This window comes from Dama dama, chromosome 20, assembly GCF_033118175.1.
Source record: "Dama dama isolate Ldn47 chromosome 20, ASM3311817v1, whole genome shotgun sequence".
Lineage (NCBI taxonomy): Eukaryota > Metazoa > Chordata > Mammalia > Artiodactyla > Cervidae > Dama > Dama dama.
Genome location: NC_083700.1, coordinates 86,614,782 through 86,640,364, shown reverse-complemented (window position 1 = coordinate 86,640,364; position 25,583 = coordinate 86,614,782). Strand labels below are relative to the sequence as shown.

The 25,583-nt window shown below is 40.5% G+C and overlaps 1 protein-coding gene across 1 annotated transcript in view; it reads right to left on the bottom strand.

Moving 5' to 3' along the window:
- Positions 1-25,583, bottom strand: part of FYB2 (FYN binding protein 2) — a 146,658-nt gene that overhangs the window by 36,189 nt on the left and 84,886 nt on the right. Inside the window, exons 9-11 of the mRNA XM_061119748.1 lie at positions 12,134-12,234; positions 5,868-5,902; positions 3,353-3,384 (exon numbers count right to left, since the gene is read on the bottom strand). Of these exons, the coding sequence (XP_060975731.1) occupies positions 3,353-3,384; positions 5,868-5,902; positions 12,134-12,234 (168 nt within the window). The remainder of the gene's footprint in view (positions 1-3,352; positions 3,385-5,867; positions 5,903-12,133; positions 12,235-25,583) is intronic.

Sequence of the window (25,583 nt, the reverse complement as noted above, 5' to 3'; positions counted from 1 at the left end):
CATCCTCTCTGCTTCTTCTCTCCATGTTTATGCTCATCTACACTCTAATTCCCCAAACTTTCCATCTTATTTTGAGCAACTCTTCCTTCATATTTGCTAGTTCTTTTTTCAGTCATGCCTTCCACATCTTACACTGCAGAGAAACAGAGCACCCTTTCCAGTCTCTCTAAATCAGCTCCTCTCTGAGAAGTGCTGCCTGATTCTCACAAGCAAGTGTTGCCTGACTCTCTTTCACCCCTCTATTTTATATTAAAATATACAGTCTACCGATCTGCTTCTGGCTCTTCCGTTTTTCCTTGACACTACCTAAAAATCAGAGCTCTGTTAATTCATGTGTGTACCCCCAGCACTAAAGCTTTGTAACCCACAGTAGCAAAGTCTTCCAGCTAGTATTCCCTCATGAAAGGCATGACTACCACACACCTATATGTTGACAATAGCTGTAGTGGAGGAGTAGAGGAGGGAGTCAAGGTGAAGAGTATAGTCAACAAGCTGAGGACCGGGAACAGAACACTGAGGAGCACCAGCATCCAGATGTGAACGTCTGTTTCTGGCAACACAGTGAAGCAGATAGTTCTACAACCACTTTGACATGGAAGGCAGAGACAGAGAGCCCTCAAAGGAAAGCAGAAGAGGTGGTCATACAGGAAGGAGAAACACCAGGAGAGAGAAATATTCTGTGACAATGGGAAGAATTTTAAAGAGTTTCATTCATCCAATGACTGGTGACTCTTAACCACCATTAAGGCCACTAGTTCTAGAACAGGGGCTGTGTAGGGAGGGCTGGGATCCAGCCCCTATTCTGCCTCCAAGAACCTAAGATGAACTTTTCTAAAAGTCAAATGTTTCCATCTATAACTGAAAAGTCACAATGCTAGTCTCCATAGTTTCCATGAAAGTGAAATGTGATAAAAAACGTTGAAAGCCTAACACTGCTTACAACATGTAATTGGCTCCATAACTGTCAGTGTCCTTTTCTTCATCACAGCATCTGCTGAGTTAGAATTACCCAAGGCTTATCTTCCCATTGCTGACATTTTTCCTAAGGCATTTACCTGCCTTGCTGATGGACATGTCCTTTGTAATCCATCTTTCTATCCCTCGGGTTTTGTCTGGTAGTTTCTACGTGGCTGGATCTCCATAAACAACTGTCAAATTACGTTGAATGTTGTGACTCCTAGGAATGCTAGGGGTATATTATTTCCGCTTTAAAACTCTTTTGTGGCTTCCACTGACTTATAGAATAAGGTTTAAAAATGTTTCATCCAAGAGGTCACTGTTCACATGTGACTTTTGAACATCTGAAATGTGTATGGTCCAAACTGAAGCTGTTCATGTAAAACACATCTGGATCTTTAAGACTTGGTGTGAATAAAAGGATCTAAAATATTTCAGTGGAAACTTTAATACTGATTACATGGTAAAATGATAATGTTTGGGCTATATTAGAATATTTTCTTTTCTTTTTTTTTTTGCTTTTTAGACGATAGCTACTAGAGACATTTTAAGTGACATGTGTGGTTTGCCTTGTATTTCCACTGGACAGGATTGCTCTGAATGATTAATTGGGGAATGCAGGTCCTCCTGGATCTTGCTCTGCATATGACCCCCGGCCTCGTTCCTGCTGCTCCACACTGCACTTTATGCCCAGGCATCACCCAGCTCTTCGTGGACACCTGTACTGGCCTCACTGTGCAACACTATGTCTTTGCCCCTCACCTTGTCCTCTGCCTGGAACACGCATCCTGCCATTTTCACCCGGCCAGTTCCTACATGTTTTCATGATTCAGCTCAGCTGTCACTCTTGGAGAAAGCATGCCTACTACATCACCTCTGTGTTTTCATAACTTTGAACAGTGATTATCTGATAATTGTAAAGTCCTACTTCCATGGTCATTTTCCCCTCCAAGTGACCCCCTCACCCCTACCACTCTGGTCTTCACTCTTAAGCTGAACTAAGTATAGGGAATACATTCTATTCATTTCTGTACCTGAGAATCTAAAAGTGTCTGAACAGAGAAAAAGCTCAGTAAATGTTGAACTAAGTCGCTAATCATCTGACATGTGCTTACTCTGCCCAGTACTGTGTTAGGTGCCAAAGGGTAATAACAGGACTCATGAATTCAAGGTCAAGCAGGAGCTCAAGGACAGAGATGAAGCAGGGTTTTCCTCCATGATCCAGCTTGTGTGTTTTTAGCCTCAGTCAGGAAATGGTGATACATGTTCCTCCAGAGCTCACAGGCCATGTTTATTTTAATGCATTATAAATAACTTCCACGGGCAGGTGGTGAGAAAGATAGGCAGACTCTGAAGGATCAGGCAAAAACACTGTTATATGCCAAGCCCATGTCTGGATCAAGACGAGAAAAACGGGCCCTGCCCACAAGGAGCTCAGAGAAGGGGAGAGTGAGGATGAACTGGCATCTTAGTAAACAAAGGATGGACATGATGTTAATGCAAATGTGTGCGTGTCTTACAGTGGCACCACAGGGAAGGGACTAGAGGAGAATGAGGAAGGCTTCTTATAGGAGGGGTCATCTGATGGTTAGTAGAAGTCTGCCAGATCATTAAGTTGGGCTGAATGAAGTAAATGAGCAAAGGCAAAGAGATCTGAAACGGCACAGTGTGTTTTGGAAATTGTCAGTTCTTTGGGACCCATGTGATTGTCATATGCCCGTTTGACTGTATTTCTCTCACTGGGGAACCCCCAAGGGTAGTGGCTAGCTCTCTGTCACTGCCCCAGCCCTTGAAAGTGAAAGTTGCTCAGTCATGTCCAACTCTTTGTGACCCCATGGACTATATAGTCCATGGAATTCTCCAGACCAGAATACTGGAGTGGGTAGCTGTTCCCTTCTCCAGGGGATCTTCCCAACCCAGGGATCGAACCCAGGTCTCCCACATTGCAGGTGGATTCTTTACCAGCTGAGCCATGAGTAAAGCCCAAGAATACTGGAGTGGGTAGCCTATCCCTTCTCCAGTGGATCTTCCTGACCCAGGAATTGAACTGGGATCTCCTGCATTGCAGGCGGATTCTTTACCAGCTGAGTTACCAGGGAACCCCCAGCCCATATGGTTAGCAAATGGCCAGCATGTTGGGAACTCAGCAAGCCTTTGCTGAGTGAGTGTAGAATGAGCTAGAACAAGGTGAACCCAAAAGGCCAGGCAGGACCCTTGAGCACCTTCTCTGTACCAAACACCTAGGTACTAGGTACACCTTGTACCTAGGTACAAGGTACAAGGGATGATGAACCAGGTCGGGCACTAGAGACAACTGGCCCATTAAGGAAAAACAGTTCTGTCATCAGAGGGTCAGTGGCTAATTAATGCTTTTCCTTTTGAAGATAAAACTCACCTAAGTTCTTGATGGCAAAAACTCTTCCAAGCCTGAAATTAAAGAGAAAAATGGTCATTTTCATAAATCTACCCAAGTCAAACCCCAACCAGGCCTCTGTTGTTTGGTTACAGATCATTAGAGACATGACCAAAGGGTGAGGCAAGTGAGGTCTCAGTACAGAGCAAAGTAGATGCTGACAACAGAATGCTTCATGAACTGTTGCCAGTGGAGTTGAAGATCAATCAAAAAACAAAACAAAAAACAGGCATTTCTAAAGTCATGGTACATGCCAGAGGTAATGTATAATTTGACTTAGAAAATTTAATTGTCCTCTGCACACCCATCCAGGAATGCATCTGTAGAATAAAGAACTTTTAAACCCCATGAGCAAATAGGAATTGTGATATTTGAGCAATGTTCCAGTGAGCAAAATTGGTACAGGCAAGTATGCAAGCCATGCTGGGCATTCTTCCCTTCCTGATCACATACCACCTGATCGAAAATCAGCTCGTGTGTGATCTAGATTTGGCACCATTAAACTTAGGCCCCAGTGACCACAACCTAGCCCCTCATTTAGTCATTTGTCACATATCATTCACAATCTGGAATCTAGCCAAGAACCCGAAGAAAACAGAAAATAAGCATCCAAAATGCTGCCACAGAGTCCACGCCCAAGAGCTCATATCCCTTCCTGTGGGGAGAGCCTCACGGTTTGCATTCAGGGACGACTGGCTCTCATCTTCCATACAATTCTAACAAATTGGATAGCAACATTTGTAGAAAGACAAGTTAGATGGACCTTGCTTTAGATTTCTGCTATATTACTTACAGTTATTTAACTTCTCTGAGCCTTGAGTTATCATCTGTAAAAAGCAATGATGCCAGCTCACAGGGTGACTGTGAGGATTACATGATGCCAGGTATACACAGGTGAAAAAATGAAAAAGTGAAAGTGTTAGTCGCTCAGTCGTGTCCGACTCTTCGTGACCTCATGGACTGTAGCTCACCAGGCCCCTCTGTCCATGGGATTCTCCAAAAAAGAATACTGGAGTGGGTAGCCATTCCCTTCTCCAGGAGATCTTCCCCACCCAGGGATCAAACATGGGTCTCCCACACTGCAGGTGTATTCTTTGCGTCTGGGCCACCAGATACACAGGTACCTGCCCCCAGACAGGGACCTGGTGTGTGCTGGACCACATGGAAACTCACTGCTGGACACAAAGAGGTTGACAGGAGAAGGAAATAACAATTGATAGAAATAAAACAACTACAGCATATAGACAATGGCAGTTTGGTGTGAAGGCAACTCATTCTGAACACCTACAAGGGCCTAAGAGCATCTCAAGAAAAACATGAACAGTGCCGATTCAGCCCCTTATGTTTCAGAGAACTCCAAGTCATCAAGAAATGGAGAAATCAGATTCCAGCCACCAAGCTCAAAAACATGAGATGAACATAATATATGTCTGAAGGTTGAAAGAAAAATACTTTCATGTTTTTTAAATTTTGAATGGGATAAAATTGTGGTCATTTGGAAAGCTCCATTATGCAGAAAAGTTTTGACATTTGATGATACTGCCAGGTAAGTGAAGCATCTTTCTGCTTTCATTAATGGGAATAATAATCATTTCTAGTTTTCTATCTCTAAAGTGCATCACAAACGAACAATCCTTTTCAGTAATCATAAGAAATGCAAAGCGGAAAGATGAAGGACCTCGAGTAAAGGCACCCAGTGAGGAAGGAGTAGTACCTTAACTGACCCAGTTAAACAATAAGTAAGTACCTACTGTGTGCTGAGTGCTGGACTAGGTGCTCACCTGCTTCATCCAGCTTAGTTCATTCAGTGAAACAACTGTTGGTCTCATTACTTATTGAGCATCTACTACTGCACAAGGCTTATGCTTCCTGCCATTGCAGAGAACACACCATTTTACAGAAGACACAGCTGAAGCTCAAAAAGGTAAAGTGCCTGGGATAGATTCCAGCACTTACTATTAAACTGTTTACCTGAATTTACCTTTCATTCTCACAATGACTTCTGATGGGGGTGTTCCTATGACCACATGTGAGGAAATGGAGGCTCCAGTTCACATAGCCAGAAGCCAGAATCAAAGCCCGTGATTCTGCTTGGGCCCTAATCAAGTTGCTAGCACTATGCCTGCCAGAAGTCCAAAAAATATGCCTTCAAGGGTCTGGTCATTCCCATGGAAGCACATGATATACAAATTTGGCATGTGATGAGGAACTCTTCTCTCCTGAAGGGACAGTTATTAAAGGCCAGTTGGTACTGACCACCTTACATCAGGTGCCAGGAATGCGTTACTACCACCTTCTCCATCCTAACACGTTTTCTATCACTGATCATACAGGGCTCAGACTTCAGAATCTTAGCAGGTAAAGTCTAAAAATGCCTCTGAAATTGCAGGGAAACACAAAACAAAGAGCTTTCCTCCCTCATGAAAGAAACTACTTCAGAATCAACTCTGCACACTTGCTTTAGCTATGAAGCTGATAAGAAGAAAAGAAACTATACCTTTTGTAGTTCTTCAATTCTGACTTCATAAGTTGCTAAAATAAACATAAGACAATTATTTCAAGGCAATTTCTCATAGCATTCATTTCTTATACAGTACCCCAGATTAAAGCAATTATGGACGGTGGCAGAGTTCAATCTTCTCAACCCTCAGAACAATCAATGTATGGGAAACTTGTCCACAAGGTTTAGGAAATTCTCAGATCATTGATCATGGTATCTTTCCTTTGGGGATTTTTAGGATGGAAAGTACAGTCAGTGAAAACATTTGAAAGAACTGTCAGTTTCCCTTTTGTTAAACAGATTCATACTTCATTATGAAGCGGAAGTACTGCAATTGAGTGGTAGCAATCAGAAGGCAGACTTGAAAGGAAAGGGAAAGGAAATAAGGCCACAAAAGCCCAGGTCCCACTTCATCAAACCCAACTCCACAGTATGCCTAAAAGTGGCTCCATAAGCATTTTGTTTCTATAGTACAGCCGGCTGTCAACTAAGGCTCAAATACCTTTCAATTTTTCCATAAGTTTTGTGGATTTTATTTAATGACATGATGCCAAATCTAATCATTAATTGATACAAGTAGTAGCAAGAATTGGGGTTCAGAGCTCAGTCCTGCCACTTCCTACCTGTGGCATTACAGACAAATTATTTCCTTTTACTTCCTTTTTTTGAACCTCAGATTGCTTATCGGTGAAATGGAGCCAACTGGTATCTGCCTTCCAGAGTTCATGGGAAGATTAAAGCAGATGATGTAAGAAATGTAAACCTAGCAGAGAACCAGACATTGTATAGAAAATGATATTTTTTAAATAAAATTGCTAATTTAATTTTTCTTTGCTTAAAAGTTTTCTATAAACATTTCACCTACTGATAGTGAATACCCATACATGATAAATAAGATTTACCCTGTTCCTTTTCTCTTTCTTGCTGCTGGAGTCCTAAAGGTTTAGTTTGTAGAACTGACCAAACAACAACACACATTTCTAAGCCACTTTTACTCTACACATACAATTCATTCATAAATTATTTAAATGAAATCAGTTTCTCTTTAGGGACTATCTGCATGTGATTATTGACACAAGGACCTAAAATTCTGTGTGGCAGATTAATAACCTGTACTTCAACTTTGGTAATTATACACTTATTTTCGCCAATTTCTGAATCAACACATTTTATTCTATTACTTGCTTTAAAAACATTTAAGAATATCTGCTTATGATGCAGTTGGCCTCATCCTTTTCAAGTATGGATTTATTTTCCAATTTTAAAAAATGATAATCTCCTTTTCTCTCCCTCCTTCAACTTATTCACCCTTCTGTGTTTTTAAAAGAATTAATAAATCACGATATCTTTGCTTCTACCTATCACCTGATAGGGAGGGAGATTTTATTATTCTTAGAAATGAGAAAACCAAGGCCCAGAGAGAACTTACTTGCTAAGGCTAATAAACAAAGATAATACAATTAATAATGCATTCATAACTTGATACTGTTTTTTTTTTTTTAATTTAAACAAAGTGGAGGTTCTCTCAACAGTAAGTGTTGCCATCAAAACTTGCTCCCAAGGTAGGAATATAAAGTACAGACGATCATACCTCAGGGGGTCAGGAAAGGACTAGGAATTATAATAGGAGAATATAACCCAAAGTATCAGAGCCCTCACTTAGTTTCCACAGGGAATTATATAATTCTTTCCACTGAATAGCTTTGTCCCATCTGGGAGAAAAATGACAAATGTCAGAAGATGGTCTTCAGCAGCCCTCCACCTGTACTCCAATATGGTACACTAGTACACATGACCACACCTGGTCATGTCTTCCAGACCCTCAGCTCTTTGTCCAGACTAACTAACCGGGAAATTCCCTGCATGAGTTTCTAACTCCCTGCGTCACTTTGGAAAAGTCCCTTTCCCATGTTTTACACCAGGAGGTGAGACAATTATTACTAATATTAGAACAATAATTTAAAAAAATAGCTGACAGTTGTTGTTGTTGTTTTCACGATAATCACTACTATATCTGATTTACTGATGAGGAACAGACACTCAGAAAAGTGAAGTAACTTGCTCAGGGTTTCTCAGTTAGGAAATGGCTTTCAACCTGTCTCCTAGCCATGGAATCATTCATTCATTTAAACAGAATATTACAGGAGCATAAACGAAACTTCTCTGGTTGAAGTTATTCCCAGGGGTTTCCAGGACCCCTTAGGACAGCCCTCGGCCCTAGGAAGCACAGTCAGAAAGGCACTGGTCTGATGAGCTCTGAGGACAATTCCACAGAGATTGCAGAACAGCCTAAATCCTGCTTACCATCACCCAGTCGGTATGAAAGGGTGAAGTTTCAGAAAGTCACCTGTGCTGAGTTGTGCACCCTGAGGGGGTGACCTTCTGTTTTTATTGGCGTTGTTCAAGAGACTCATCCAAAGGTGATGGCAAAAGACTCCTCCTCCTTCCCTTTCTTTCCTTCTCCCTCTTCTTCCTAGAAAGGCAGTATTTACAGATTCCTCACCCTTGGTGAGCACAGGAAGGAAGAAATCCATTCTGAGCTAAATTTTTTCCCCCAAGTTTACTGATTCTTCTGTTCCCTCCATTCTGCTATTGAGCTTTTTTTCTTTACTCTATTTTTTTAGTTCTAAAATTTCCATTTATGTTTTCTTTACATCTCCCATTTTTCTGCAGAGACATCCCCTATTTTGGAATAAGACTTTTTTTCTCAATGTTTTAATCATATTTATAATTCTCACTGAAGCATGTTTATAATAGCTGCTTTAAAGCCTTTGTCAGACAATTCTAACACTTCCATCACCCCAATGTTGGCATCTGTCAGTCATCTCTCTTTAAGTTGAGACTTTCCTGGCTGTTGACATGATAAGTGATTTTCGATTGAACCGTGACCTTTTAGAGTATTATGTTGTGAGACTCTGGATACTATTTAAACCTTCTGTTTTAGCTAGCATGGTAGCAGGAGTGGGGAAGACTGCCTTTTTTCTGCCAGGGGTGGGTAGAAGTGTAGGTGCCCCACTTCTTGGTCTTGCTGATACCCAAGTAAGGAAGGGACTCTTCATCACTTCTGAGCAGGAGTGGGTGCTTTGGCTCCCTGCTAAGCTTCTGCTGGGAACACTCTGGCTGGGAGGGGTGGGAGTGCTTGTTATCACTCCCAACGTAGCCTCTACTGATCCCACAGGGAGAGGGCACCTTCTTGCTGAGAGAGCGTGAAAGTCTTGACTCTCCACAAGGTCTGCTCTGGTCCTATCCCAACAGGGAGAGGAAGGGACACCTTGTTATTGCTGGGTGGAGGGCTGGAGTCCATGCCCACATGTGGTCTTCACTGACCTTCACTGTAGGTGGAGTTTGTTACCCTGGCAGGGATGAAAGTCCCAGCTCCCTACTTAACCTTCTTGACCAGCAGAAGGGTTGGGGTGCATCATCACAGCCTGATGAGGGTGGATGTCCAGGCTCCCCACTCAGCCTTGGCTGGTGGCGGGGGGGCCAGTTTATTATTTTCTGTGACATTTAGCTGGGATAAAGTAGTTGTTGTCTAGAGGCTTTCTGTTTTTCTAGGCTTCCCTTTTACTGGTCCTGTGGCTAGAAAGAGCAGGCCTCTGTTGGAGCTGCTTTGTCGGTGCCCAGGGGTGTTTCTGGGTTGCCAGCTTCTTCAGCTCCAAGGCTGGGATATATGAAGCAAGAAGAAAACCCAGTGAACTCACCACGTATCCTTCCTTGGGTCCAGAGGTGCCTAGCTGCTCTACCTTCTCCCTTCCACCTTTTCACAGTGTTCTAGTTTCCTTATGTTTGTATATAAAAATATACAATATAAATATACATGTATATGTTTGTTTTAAACATATAATATCTAGGGGTTTTAGTTGTACTTAGCAGGAGGACTAGGGAAAAGTATATGTGCTCTATCCTCTCAGAACAGAGTTCTCTTGACTTTACATGTATTACCTTCTCAAACACACGGAACAGTTACACAGAGAAGATATTATATCCATTTAGTAGATAAAGAAACTGAGATTTGTACATCTTTCAAACAGTAAGTGTAAAGAGGATGAAACACGTGGGGAAAAGTCAAATGAACATGGACAAGTGGGGGTAAAATAGCCTATTTCCTTCCCTTTTTTTGCCTATAGGTTAACCATCTCTTGCCTCCTTAGAGAGGAGCAGCAAAAGGAGTGTGGGCTAAAACAGCATCCTTTCCATCCCAGCCTAAGGCTCTCTGGCTTCCTCGGAGAATCTCCTGGCAGGCTTCTAGCCTATCCCCCACAGGATGCCATCCTGGCTGGGGAAGCCTCACGATCCGTGCCCGTCTCCCTCTCTCCCCGTTTCCTATCATCCTTTGCACAGTTACCTCTCAATTGCTTCAGCGGCTTACTTTCTGAGCCCTTTCTCTTTTCAGTCATAAACACTTGTCTCCTCAGCAGCACTGAGGGATGTAAAGGATTCCTTAGTGAAAGACTAAGGAGAGGCCTGGGTTAGCGGTTCCTTCATTGGGTACCCCAAATGATATCCCCAACAGACCCACCTTGAACATCTGTGGCCTGGAGAGAACACATGCAAGCCTCTGGTCCAGCTTCCTTCCTTCCAATCCTCAGCTTCACCCTACACACGAAGGACCTTGCCTATGTCATCCTCATCCTCTCCTGCCCCATCACAAACAGATCTCTCTGCAGCTCCATCTGTCCTGAGATGGAAGGACCCAGGGAAGAGACCCAAGCAGCATCTTAGAGACCCACCTGCGGGAGGGCATTCTGGGGGTCTCATGAAGTCCAGAGGGAAGCTGCAGGGGAGCATCCCCTTGGCCCTGTGAGTACTTAGCTTTGTAGGAAAACATGCAGCTGGAATGCAGTCCAAATGGGGCTCATAACCTTTCTATTCAAAGTGTAGTCTGGACCAGTGGCATCAGGGCACCTTTAGAAATGCAGACTCTCTGGCCCAACCCAGAGCAATTGACCCAGAATCTACGTTACAACAAGATGCCCAGAAAATTCATGTGAACATTAGAGTTTAAGAAGCCTTGCTTTTAAGGCAGGGGCCCAGGCACCCAAACTACGAGGCAGTGCTGCCTTTTGGGTTGATGCTGACAGGAGTTCCACTTTTTATGTTAGAATTTCACAAGCCAGTTTGGAGAATCTAGAGCTTATCCAATCTAGGAGAAAGTTTTTCCAATAGTTCTTTGACCCGTTATTTCCTGGGGGGAGAATGGAAATTTCAGTGGGTTCTAACTCTTACCCATGAACTTCCTAAGCATGTGTTCCCAGGCAAATTACTTCCTCTCCCAGAGCCCTGGGCTTCTTGTCTGTACAATAAAGAGGTTGCAGCAGGGGACCTCTAACTCTCCTTTCAGGGAAGTCAAACAGTCTTGAATGAGAAGCAGCATAAAACTGGGAAAAGCATGGATCTTAGAGGCAGTCTGAGCCGTTACACAGTATAGCCCTTCCACATATTACTTGTGTGACCTTATGCAATTCAGTCTCTCTAACTTTCAGTTTTCTGTCTATCAGAGTGGGTGAATACAATGGCCATATCAAAGGGCATGTGCGCAGAGGACCTTTAACAGGACTGTGGCCCACGGCACAGCTCAGTAAGTAGTAGTGTTTATTCTAGCACTCATATTTATGCCTATTGTAGAGAACTGGTTGATTCTATTGATACAGGCAGAACAAAGACACAGACACCTGAAGAAATGCTATGAGTTTCTGATTATTCACCATCTTGCCTGAGATAGTCTCTTTTTTCACGGAAAGGTCTGAGCTTTGTCAGTAATACCAGAGATAGGAAGACCCAGCTCCGAACCAGTGGTCAGATCCATTGAATGAATCCTCTGCTCCTATTCAGGTTAAACACAAGGACCTCATTCTTCTAGTCAGCTATCTCCCTTCTCCACACACAGAGGTACCAGGGGACTTCCACACAGACACCAAGAGAAGAGAGATGAAGTTTCCATGAGAGGGGAAGGAAGAAAAGTGAATCACCATAATTTGATTTTCCCTCCCATGTATCTACAAAAGGCAAAGCGTCTAAGCAAATTGGTGAAGGAAAAAAGAAAGTAATGAGAAGGCAGCACCAGGAGCTGGGAGATAGCACAGATGCACAGCTGGGTTTATTTATATATTTAAGGGGCTAGAAGAGGGGGAAAGAAGAGAAATGTGACAGTAAAGCAGCATGGCTGTTAACTTTTAAACTCAGAGTTAGCCGGGGGAAATACCATTTTGGACATATTTTCATACCATACAGGGTTACAATATTAATTGGCTTAGCACACTTACAATCGGCAATTTTTTTTGCGGTGCACCAGTTAATGGAGCTGCCGGAGTGTCTCAGATAGGAAATTGTTGCCTCATAATTATGTGGTTCTTCAAATTCAGCACTGAGAAGTGTGGAGAAAAAAAGGTTACTTAAAGCAAAACATTTTTAAAACACATTTTCAAACTCTGGGTATTTTTTTCTTCATTAGAGAAGTAATATAAGTAAGTCTGGCCAATGTGGTGACCTACGGCCAATACGGAAGGCACACTATACCCACTTTCAATACAGAAGGTTTCTGGATGAAATATAACAATGTAAAGAATTATATAAAGAACCCATAATTTACCTAGAAATCAGTAAGGTAAAACCCCCCAGGTGCCAGACATAGAGAGGAAATTTGCCATTAACGTGTCAGTGAGAATTGCAGCCAAGGGACTCCATGGGAAATTGGGATCAAATAAAAAAAGATCCCAGTGACTGGATGGCTGGGGATTTAAATTCAGTCTGAGCCACAGGCCTCAACTGAATGGGAAGCTGGAACTGAGCTAAAAGAATAAGGTCCAAGGTCACAAAACACCATCCCATCTGTAAAACTAATTGTAATAACCATGCACTCTCCCAAGGAGCAAGCAGGAAAGCCTCCCATCTGAGGAGGGCAGTTGTAGCTCCAAGAGTCACCCAAGAGAAGGCAAAAAAAAATCTACAGCCCAGCACCGAGGGGACGGGGCTCTAAATGCATACTACCTGTGTGTTCCTGAGACCCAAAGCCAACCTGCTGTTAGAAGCCAAATCCCCACCACCAGCTCCCCTGTGAAGGAAACCTGAAGTCATTCTGTAAAAATGCTCCCATTCCCAATAGTGCCTATGGTTCCCCAAAGGAAGAATTTCTACTCAAAACAGGCTTATAATGGAAAATGCTAATCACACAAGAAGATGAGCCACTATAGGTAGTCAAAAGATCAAATGAAGACCCTGTTGTTCAGAGTGAAGTAAGCCAGAAAGAGAAAAACAAATATATATTGACACACTTATATAGAAACTAGAAAAATAGTACTGATGAAAATATTTGCAGGGAAGGAACGGAGATGCAGACATAAAGAACAGATTTGTGGACACAGCAGCAGGAGACGGTAGAATGAATTGAGAAAGTAGCATTGACATATATACACTACCACGTGTAAAACAGATAGCTAATGAGAAAGTGAAAGTTGCTCACTCATGTCCGACTCTTTGAGACCCCATGGACTATACAGTCCATGGAATTCTCCAGGCCAGAATACCAGAGTGGGTGGCCTTTCCTTCCTCCAGGGGGTTTTCCCAACCCAGGGACCAAACCCAGGTCCCCCACATTGCAGGCAGATTCTTTACCAGCTGAACCACAAGAGAAGCCCAAGTATACTGGAGTGGGTAGGCTACCTCTTCTCCAGCAGATCTTTTCCAATTAATTTGCCAAATTCCGACCCAGAAAACGAACCAGGGTCTCCTGCATTGCAGGTGGATTCTTTACCAACTGGGCTATTGGGCAGTAACTACTGGAAAGCTGCTATATGATACAGGGAGCCCAGCCAGGCCCTCTGTGGTGATCAAGAGGGGTGGAAGGGAGAAGGGAGGAATCTTCACAAGGGAGGGGATATGTATAAAGAGTTATGGCTGGTTCACACTGTTTTACAGCAAGAACCAACACAACACTGTAAAGCAATTACCTTCCAATTAAAAAATAAATTAAAAAAAGAATAAAGTAGAATTAAAATGCTAAATAATAATTATTGAAGATTGTGAAACAGGGCTATGGGAATTATTCTCAGGTACCATTCAGGAGCAGGATAGAGATTTTGATTATCATTAGACTTAGTTAACTATGGATGTCAAAATTTGTCACCACAAAAAGAATAGAAATAGAATATTTAACTCCTTAAGTGGTAGAAGTTCAGTTCAGTTGCTCAGTTGTGTCCGACTCTTTGCAACCCCGTGGACTGCAGCATGCCAGGCCTCCCTTTTCATCACCAACTCCCGGAGTTTACTCAAACTCATATCCATTGAGTTGGTGATGCCATCCAACTGTCTCATCCTCTGTCGTCCCCTTCTTTTCCTGCCTTCAATCTTTCCCAGCATCAGGGTCTTTTCAAATGAGTCAGCTTTTCACATCAGGTGGCCAAAGTATTGAAGTTTCAGCTTCAACATCAGTCCTTCCAATGAATATTCAGGGCTGATTTCATTTAGGATGGACGGGCTGGATCTCCTTGCAGTCTAGGGGACTCTCAAGAGTCTTCTCCAACACCACAGTTCAAAAGCATCAATTCTTCAGTGCTCAGCTTTCTTTAGTCCAGCTCTCATATCCATACATGACTACTGGTAAAACCATAGCCTTCACTAGACGGACCTTTGTTGACAAAGTACTATCTCTGCTTTTTAATATGCTGTCTAGGTTAGTCATAACTTTCCTTCCAAGGAGTAAGTGTCTTTTAATTTCATGGCTGCAATCACCATCTGCAGTGATTTTGGAGCCCAGAAAAATAAAGTCAGCCACTGTTTCCATCTATTTCCACTGTTTCTCCATCTATTCGCCATGAAGTGATGGGACCAGAGGCCATGATCTTAGTTTTCTGAATGTTGAGCTTTGAACCAACATTTTCACTCCTCTCTTTCCCTTTCATCAAGAGGCTCTTTAGTTCTTCTTCACTTTCTGCCATAAGGGTGGTGTCATCTGAGGTTATTGATAATTCTCCCAGCAATCTTGATTCCAGCTTGTGCTTCATCTAGCCCAGCGTTTCTCATGATGTACTCTGCATATAAGTTAAATAAGCAGGGTGACAATATACAGCCTTGACATACTCCTTTTCCTATTTGGAAATAGTCTGTTGTTCCATGTCCAGTTCTAACTGTTGCTTCCTGACCTGCATATAGGTTTCTCAAGAGGCAGGTCAGGTGGTCTGGTATTCCCATCTCTTTCAGAATTTTCCCGTTTGTGGTGATCCACAGAGTCAAAGGCTGTGGCATGGTCAATAAAGCAGAAATAGATGTTTTTCTGGAACTGTCTTGCTTTTTCGATGATCCAGTGGATGTTGGCAATTTGATCTCTGGTTCCTCTGCCTTTTCTAAAACCAGCTTGAACATCTAGAAGTTCCCGGTTCACATATTGTTGAAGCCTGGCTTAGAGAATTTTGAGCATTACTTTACTAGTGTGTGAGATAAGTGCAATTATGTGGTAGTGTGAGCATTCTTTGGCATTGCCTTTCTTTGGGATTGGAATGAAAATGGACCTTTTCCAGTCCTGTGGCCACTGCTGAGTTTTCCAAATTTGCTGGCATATTTAGTGCAGCACTTTCACAGCATCATCTTTTAGGATTTTAAACAGCTCAACTGGAATTCCATTACCTCCACTAGCTTTGTTCATAGTGATGCTTCCTAAGGCCCACTTGACTTCACATTCCAGGATGTCTGGCTCTAGGTGAGTGATCACACCATCGTGATTATCTGGGTCATGAAGATCATTTTTGTACAGTTCTTCTGTGTATTCTTGCCACTTCTTCTTATTATCTTCTGCTTCTGTTAGGCCCATACCATTTCTGTCCTTTATTGTGCCCATCTTTGCATGAAATGTTCCCTTGGTATCTCTAATTTCCTTGAAGAGATCTCTAGTCTTTCCCATTCTGTTGTTTTCTCTATTTCTAACTGGTAGAAGGAAAATACTAAATGAGAAAGCTTAAATATTAAGAAGGCAGGAAAGGAAAGAATGCACATAAGGGAGTTGCATGGTAAGTCTAAAACATAAAATAGGAAAAAGTCCAGACTGATCAAGAATCACAAAAAATGCACATAGATTAGTCTACTGTAAAGAAAATGGAGAGTATCTGACTGGATGTTGCAAAAATCTTGCTAATGCTGCTAAAAACTACCAGATAAACCAAAGCTCCCATATCAATGGAGAAAGAGTGTAAAGCAAACTTTCCAAAAGAAAGCTTAGGTAGGCCTATTAATATCAGACCACATTTTAGCATGACTGATCAAGACAATGAGGGAAGGCACATGCATATCCATACACACACACAAATTACAGATACAAAAGGGGACAAAACTATAGTTTGTTTCAGATTTTTAGAAATCTAAGAAAATATTAAGATCAGCTCTCTGCCAATAAATTTGAAATTTTAGGGAAATTTGGCAAATTAGTAGGGAAATATAAAATTATCACAGTGACTGAAGAACTAGAAAGACTAGTAGGCCAGCAAACCATTAAAGGGCTCAAATCAGTAGTACTCACACCCACCTCCACACTCAATGCGTCTCTCTCCTTTTCCTCCACTATGTTTTATGAGAAAATTTTAGCAAAGTTTCAGAGGATAGAAAAAGAGAAAAACTACTTTACTCATTTTCAGAGGATAGTGTAATTTTGATATGAAAACCACAAAAAGATCAAACAATGAAATAAAAATAAAGCTCAGTTTCGTGTAAGAAACTTTAACCCAAACTCACTTAAGTACTAAATAAATTAGTATTAAAATCAACTTAAGAATAACTAAAATTTATTCCAAGACTTCAAGGACGGTTCAACATCAGACAATCTATCACTGCAATGAATACATTGAAACAATGAGAGGGAAAAACTCATAATTATTTTAATAGATATAAACAAAATTTCCATGTAGATAAACTCTATAACTAGATTAAATGCCAACAAATACCACACTTAAAAATGAAGTCTAATAAACTTTAGTTGATATCTAAACTCTATTGGGAATGCCTGAAATAGGAAAAAGTCAAATCCATAGACAATTGAACAAAAGGACATGATAGACATCACAGAAGAAAAAAATTGAATCGTTTACAAAAGTAAATTTGAAGTCTTATGGTCAACAGGGAGATGGAGTCAAGACAATGAGAATTTCATTTACATCCATCAGTTTAGCAAGAATTCCCCAACTGGAAAAGGACATCACATTTGGCAAGAACACGGAGAAACTCTTTATACTGGTTTGAGAGGACAACCATTTTGGGAGATAAAATACTTATTATAGTAAAACTGAAGTTTCTTATTTACTATTATTTAGCAATTTCTACTTTAAGTAAATAACCTAGAGAAACTTGCTTATATTCACCTGGAAATACATGAGGATGATCACTGCAATATCATTGGAAAATGTGAAGATAAAAAACAATTTCAATGTCCCTCAGTCAGAAAATACACAAATTATGACACATTCACATGATGAAATATATATAGCATGCAATTATAAAGAATAAACTAGCTGTACATGCATCAGCATAGATAGAATATGAAAACAGCTTTGAAATAATTCAAGTTTCAGAAGGATAAACAAGATGCTGTTTATACAAAAATGTAAAATTCTGTATCTTTAACAGATATCTGAGTTTGTAGCTGAAGAATAAGAAATACAAATGGATACACTCTAATATTCATAGTTGGAGTTGCTCTGGGAAGAAAGAAACAGGACTAGGGAGTGAAAGGAAGAGGGCTTCCTTCGATTGTTTCTACAGCAAACGGAAAATCACTTCTTCACCCGGACTGTGGATAGGAGAGAGACAGACAAATCATCCATAATCCTTCCACTGTCACACAAGTGAGCTCTTCACATTTTGGTCTCCTTCCAGTTTCCCTCCCCCCCCCATTCCTATAGTTATAGACAATGGAAAGGGTGGACCTCTTCCTCTGTTTCCCTACATTTATTTTATATTATAAGCATATTCTACTCAATTCCCCATCTGTGTTTGACCACTTTGGTTATTTCAGGTTTTTCTCTCATAATCTCTATAACATTTTAAAATATGTATGAACAGTTCATTTTGCTGAAGAGGAAAAATTATGAACTCTAATGCATCAGTAATTTCTCCCCTCACTATTTTGTTCCCCTCTCCCTGCATAAAATAATCGAGAGAAATGTTCTTAAATTATAGACTATGCCATGCATCTTATGCTCCAGTGACCTAACAATCTCCATGGGTCTATGGTAAATTAACTTTATTAATTAGAAACAATTTGTGGAAATGTTGAAAGAAGATATCTAATCAATTTCTTGGACTACTTTTGTCAGAAATGAATAAATATCTGACTTCAGATAATCAGAAAGAATTTCAACAGAGCATAAAAAAAAGTCATCTTCAGATGTTGTCATTATAGAGAAGCAGTCCTAGGATTTATGGTAAAAGGGGAAAATGACACTGTACATGTATTTAAACTTCCCTTTCTGTCATCTGAGAATGTCTTTTATCTTTTTCCTGGTCCATTAAAACAAGATCTGAGATACACCTTGATTTAATATGACATGGGTCAATATAATGAACCTGGATTTCTTGGAAGAAATAATTCTATAATTTAAATATATCTATGCTTGAATTTGTTTCCACATTTATTAAAATATTTGTGTACAGTCTGTATCTAGGACTTTAGACGTCATTGGGAGGCAACACAGAATTACTGACAGACTCGGAGCTCGTGGTCAGACAGATTTGAATTTGAATCCTTTCTCTTCCATTTTCTAGTTTTAAAAGTATTGAATAAATACCTTAAATCTTCAGTTTCCTACTCCACAAAAGAGTAATAATAAAATTTACTTGAAAGGTATACTATAGATACTGAATGAAATATCTGCCCTCTGCATATAGGCATTCCACCAAAATTGTGCTACAAATTTATTATACTATTAAAATTACAGTATTTTAAAAAAGAAGTGTTGAGGTTTGCATTTTGGAAAGTTCCTTTTATTACTAGCATTTAGCATCAGGTTTTTATCTTTTCTGCCTTTCTTATAGAAAACCTCTAGTAATTTAAATATTACATAATAAAACATGAATGTTTCTTAATGATACGTTCAACATTATGTTCCTGGAGAGACAAGAACTCTGTAAATGCAGTGTAAATGTTAAAGATGACTTATAAAAGCAAGTATTTTCCAACTGTATTTGGACCCTTAGAAACCTATCTTCTAAACAGATTTTTGGACTCTCTGGATGAAACACAGACTTGTGACTTCTTCTCATGGTTGTTTCCATTTGCCATGTCCACCCCTGGGCCACCACTCTCCTTTGAAGAAAATAATTAAGCAACCTCTGTATCAGACTGTACATACTAGGGAAGAAGCTCACACAGCATATTCAAACACCTATTCACTTGGTCAAACAGTGAAGTTTTCCATGACAGGATCAGCTGCTAATTGTTGACATGCTGGACACTGTACCTAGATTCATCCCATCCACCTCTCACTGGTCATGTGATCTCGAGCAGTTGTCTTCTCAGAGCCTTCACTTCTTCACCGGGTCAGCAGCGGTTCAGTGGTGGAATAACTGAGTTAACATGTGGGAAATGCCTGACAGGTACATTTCCATGCCCATCTTCTCCTATGCTACACTGCACGAGGATGAGTCAAAAAACTTTCACTGCAAGACAGTTCTGGAAAATCTAAAGAACCTGCATTAAAATAGAAAGACTGAGATTTACACAACAAAACCAGTGTGCCCTACTTTTCATCTGTTTATTAGGGATGTGGACCTAAGCTGAAAATCCAACTTATTCCATTTTTCGATGGTCCACCAGTTCTGGAAATAGGAAGAGGAGTTGTAGCTTAGCCAGCAGCTGCTGCCTGTAACACTCTACAGACAGACAGGTTCCTGGTGACAAGGATGAGACCATCTGATCTCTCGATTACCCAAAGTCCCAAAGTGGAAAAGTTTCTATCTCCAATAAATACTTCTTGTAAGACTAACCTCCCCGTAGGGTTTTACCCTAAGAAATTCCTGAATGAAAGAATTAATTCTTGGATCAAATGACTGGTAATTAGACTACAAACAATGGCATCCATTTTATCTAAACTGGATCTCAAAATGCATTTGTGCCAGGTTTACAAAATTGCATGGAAAAATTTTAAATATATGTTTCCTCATAAGCTATTCCAAGCTCTGTCTTCTAAATATTAGATAATGGTTAAAGATGAAGTAGTTGACCAGAATGGCTATAAGGAGAGACACACTTCTGGAAATAGAGGCTTTTAGGGTGGAATCTTCACACCTCTAGCCAGCTTTACCTGGCTGTGACCCTGCATACATAGTTGGATCCAAGTCTCTTCTTCCTTTAAGCCTCTTTCTGATGAGGATGAGATGATTGTCATTATGCTGCATTTAGCACAGTGCTTGGTACAAAGAGTTCACGACTTCCATTTACAGTAATACTTACTACCATTTCCCCCTCTACGCACATCAACCACCTGGACTTCAGCTTCTACTGCCTCCACCACCAGTTCTTACACTTCTACCATTTTTACAGAACACACACACACACCCCGCTACGTATACATCTTTGTATTTGATTTTACTATCATTTTATACATGATTTTATGTATCCTATATATGTTTATGTACATATACATGTATACACATGTGTGTGTGCATGCCCAATTCCTACTCCTGCATGTTTCATAACTTTGCAGATTCTACTATGACTCTACAATAGCATCAACCACAAACAATGTCATTCAGCCCTGGACATTAGGTATTTATTTCTAATTCATGAATGGGTAACTCAACTCTCTTTACGTAAGGGTCACAAAAGTACAGTGACTAAAGGGATGGTTAATTTTATGTGTCAGCTTGACTGGCCACAGAGTGTCCTGATAAATATTATTTCTAGAACTGTTTAGAGGGTGTTTCTGGATGAAGTTAGCATTTGGGTCAGTGGGTTCAGTAGAGCAGACTGCCCTCCCTAATACAATTAGGCATCATGCAATCCATTCAGGGTCTGAACAGAAACAAAGGAGGAGGAAAGAGGAATTCACTCAATTTGTCCTGGCTCATCTGTTGATCTGGATCATGTCAACTCATCTTCTCCTGCCCTTGGATTGGGATTTATACCATTGGCTACCCTGTTCTCAGGCTGTTGGACTTGGAATTACACCACTGGTTTTTCTGCTTATAGATGGCAGATCATGGGACCTCTTGGCCTCTATAACTGTGTGAGCCAATTCCTCATACTTAATAAATAATGAAATATTATATATATAATATATGCAATCTAATATGTAATGCATAAATACATAAAATACATATCTTACTGGTTCTGTTCCTCTGAAGAACCCTTACTAATACAATGACCACGTAAATGTTATTACAGTAATCTCAGTTTTAGGAGTAATATTATTAACTTTGAAACTACTTTGTGAAACCACTGATCTCATTCATGAGGAGGGCATGTCAACAATAATAATAGCTAATAACTTTTATTCCCTTACTTTGTGCTAGGCACTGTTCCAAGTATATTTCTCAATTTATTTGATTCTTAATTGACCCTATGAAGATACTATCACTTTTTCCATGTTCAAATGAGAAAACTGAGGCACCACCTAGGTTACAGTAGTAAGCAGCAGAGCAGAGATTAGAAGCCAGATATTTGAGTGCAGAATCTTGGGTCCCAATCACTCTGTTGTAGAATTTCTTGGAAAAATGGAAGTGCCAGCTGAGGTCAAACAGACAAGAACAGCTCCGACAGCAGTGGAAGTCATTACGGGAGGAGGTCATTGGCACACACCACAGAGAGGACCCAAGAGGACCAAACCAACTGTGAAGCAAAGCCATGATGAGAGACCATCGTGTGTGCTGAAGATGGGGAGGTACAGAAGCGCTGAGACTTCTCACTCACTAACTCACATGCCCTCATTCCCTCTTTGACCAAACTCTATTCATGCTAATGTTATATATGTTCTCTCCTTCAATCCTCTCAGTAGCATGACAAGGCATTTTGCACATGTGGAAACTGAGGCCTGCAGAGCTTCAGTAACTCACTCAAGACAGTACCACTGTGGGTCAGGAAAACAGGCCTTCTAATTCCCAGTCCATTGCTTTTTTCCTTGGAACTACAGGAACAAGGAAAACTGAGAAATGAAAATGTTGAAGCCCAGAGTGATAGTGAAGGTCACGGAGCTTAAAAGTGGGTTTTAGATGATATTTTTCAAAATTTCGTTAGGTTGATCCAATGGTTTTACAGATCAATTTTTCTATATAGCAGCCATTATATGGGGAACATGTGACAAGGCAGTTACTATATTTCTCTATGACTGATATTATCACTTATAAGAATAGTATTACTTAACTTTAATAGTATTACTTAAAAGAATCAATGAAATCACTGATGAACTTAGGAATGACTCTTTAAACGCACCCTGACTTCTACTAATGCAACCACTAAGCAATTTCTCAATAATCCAGTGGCAACTTTCGCCACATGAATAAAAGATAACCCCAAGTCCTCATTTTTATTATTAAGGTCAAGCTTTAAAATACCTGAATTTCAATTTTCAGGGTGTCTGCTTTGAGGTGGGATATCATCTGAGAGCATTTGTTTTAAGAAGTGAAAGGCAGGGTCATCCTCTGAGCTACTGGCAGGCTTTCCTAGGAAACAGACCTCCTGAAGCCAGCCACTGCCTGCAGCCCTAGACCTTGTTACAGACAAACCCTGCTACTCCAAACACATGACAAAATGCTGCCATTTATCAAATGTTTACAACATTGCTGGGAACTTTGTGGAGTTATAGATACATATCTTGATCCTCACAGCAACCCAAAAAGGTAGGATTTATTGATTTCTCCATTTTCCCATGTGAGGAAATCGGAGGCCCAGAGATATTAAATAACTCTTCTAAGATCACACAGCTAGTGTGGAGCTCAAAATATAAACCTAAGGCTATCTGACCGCAAAGTCTATGCTCTTAACTCCTTAGAACACATTCCATCGATCTTCTTGTTTTCAAGTATTGCTGTGTTGTTCAATTTAAACAAACCTCAAAGTTATGTAGCTGGTAAGAAAGAAGTATTTGATTCCCTCCCCGCTTTCAAAGAATTTATAATTCAGACAGGGAGCTGAACTACACCCAAGAATCTAGAAAATAACAAAAACAGACTGTAAGTAATTGAGTCTCAAGCTAAGAACCATCTAAGTCCATTATATTATTCAGCCAGTACTGGCTGAACTATTATTACATGCTACACAGACTGCCATTGTACATTCTAATTATGACAAGTTACTGTGGCTCCTCAGCACACCAGGATGCTTCTTGCCTCTGTGCTTTTGTATGTGTGATTCCTCTGCTTGTAATAACCTTACCTCCAATGTCCTTTCCACAAACTTTCACTCATTCTTTTTTTTTTTTTTTCCAGCTTGGTAATTTTCTTTTATTATGACGACTAACAAGTGGGTAGGTCTTTTTTTACATTACTTTTTTTATTGGAGTGTAGTTGCTTTACAATGCTGTGTTAGTTTCTACTGTATAGCAAAGTGAATCAGCTACACATGTACATGTACCCTCTCTTTTTTGGGTTTCTTTCCCATTTAGGTTACCACAGAGTATCAAGTAGCATTCTCTCTACTATACAGTAGCTCTTACTTATTCTTTAAGACACTAATTAAGTATCATTTTTCTCTGGTCCTTCAACCGTCTATTCTCCACACAGCAGCCAGGACGATCTTTTAAAAAGATAGCTTTAGACCTTGTCACAATCTGGCTTATGCTACTTAATTTAAAAACAACAAAACAATGTTAATTCACGTTGATGTATGGCAAAAATCATCACAATATCACAAAGTAACTATCTTCTAATTAAACAAAAAATAACAACAAAACCATTGAATGCCTCACCTGTATGATCTCAGCCCTAGCAACCTCTCCAAACTCCTTCCTACGACCCTCTTCCTCCCTCATTACACTCTAACCACACTGGCCTCCTCTCTGTTTTACAAGGATGCTATCCACTCTCCTACATCAAGGACTTTGCACATGCTGTTCCTGCTTCCTGGAATGTTTCTGTATGGCCATCTGCCTCTCAACCACTAGGCCTCACCTTAGAAGTGTGGCCATGTCAAGTTATTTAGCCTGAGACTCAAGTTTTCTCATTTATAAAATCTATAATAGTTGTATCTACTTCTTAAAGATTGTCACAAATGAAATCATTCACACACTTAGAACGGACACTATGTCAGCATTGACTGCTATTTCTAATACTGTCATTGTTTCATTGTTGTCACAATGGCTCCCTAGGCTATCTGCCTGTTTCTACCTGCTTCTCCACTATATGTTATTTATACAGCATCCAGACTGATCTTCCCCAGGTAAATGTCAGCTCACTACCTGGCTTCCCAATGCATTTAGAGCAAAATCCAGACTCAGTCCATGGCTTCTAAGAATCACCTCCGCCACTGTCCTAGCACACTGTTTTAGCTCTACTCTTTGCCTTTTTGGTTCTTGAAACTCATCAGGGTGGTTCTTCCTTGAGAATGCACCCCAGTTGTCTCTCCCTTGGAACATCTTCTAGACCCTCCATGACAGGGTCCTCATCATTGAGGTCTCAGCCCAAATGTCACCACCTCAGGAAGGCTTTTCCTGATGGTCCTCCACCTCCTTGGTTTCATTTCCAATCCCATTTTATTATCCTAATATGCTTTAATTTTTTTCTTTATAAAAGTAGACTCACAGATACAGAAAGCAAACTAGTGGTTACCAGTTGTAGGGGAAGGGTCGATATATAGGTGGGGAAGAAGGAGGTACAAACTATTGGATGTAAGGTAGGCTACAATGATATACTATACAACAGAGGGAATATAGCCAATATTTGTAGTAGCTGTAAGTGGAGTGTAACCTTTAAAACTTACATATATATATTCTTCCTCATAGCATTTACCACTGTTCAAAAACTACAGCTGTATCTTATTTAACCACCGTGTCATTTCTCTGTTATCATTATTTTACTTGAGTGCCTTAGGAAAGGCATTCATTCCCTGGGATCTATTCTTCCTAGTCATAACATAGGCCCTAGACACGATCACATAATCTGCTCAACCCTAGAAGACACCTGTATTCCCCACTCTGTGAGGGGTAGAAATACCAAAACACAAACACAAAAGTATGTTCCAAAGTACTAGGTTGAAGGAGGCCATCCAGACATTGAAAACAGGCTTATATTATCTTTTAAAGACTATTGTCAAAATGAAAATCAAAATTAAATGTTTGGGAGAGAATATGGTGGACTCCTAAGATCTACCCACAGACCCTCACATGAGAGAAACATTGTACTGTCTGAATCTATTCTCCTGAAATAAAGAGCTTCTCTCTGCGTTAGTGTCTGAATCAGAGATTTCCTGACTCAGACTACCCTCTGACTCTTCTTAATAGGAAAAAACCCATAGTTATAGCTAATGAATAAGATATCAGCCAACAGTCAACTCTGCTAAGTACTGACATAGACCCAGGGCTGATTGCTGCCCTGGGACTAACCTGCTTTGCTCACACACACAAATAGAAGCTGCTTATTCAAGAGGCATGCCAGCTAGCTTGGTTTGTGTGAAAGAGTGATGACAAAGAATAAACTCCAAAGAGTCATTTCATTAATGTGATATTAATATTCTAGAGAGAAGAAGAAAGGGAGAGGCCAAGGGCTGAAGAAACTAAGACTCATTGATCATCTTCTGTGTACTCC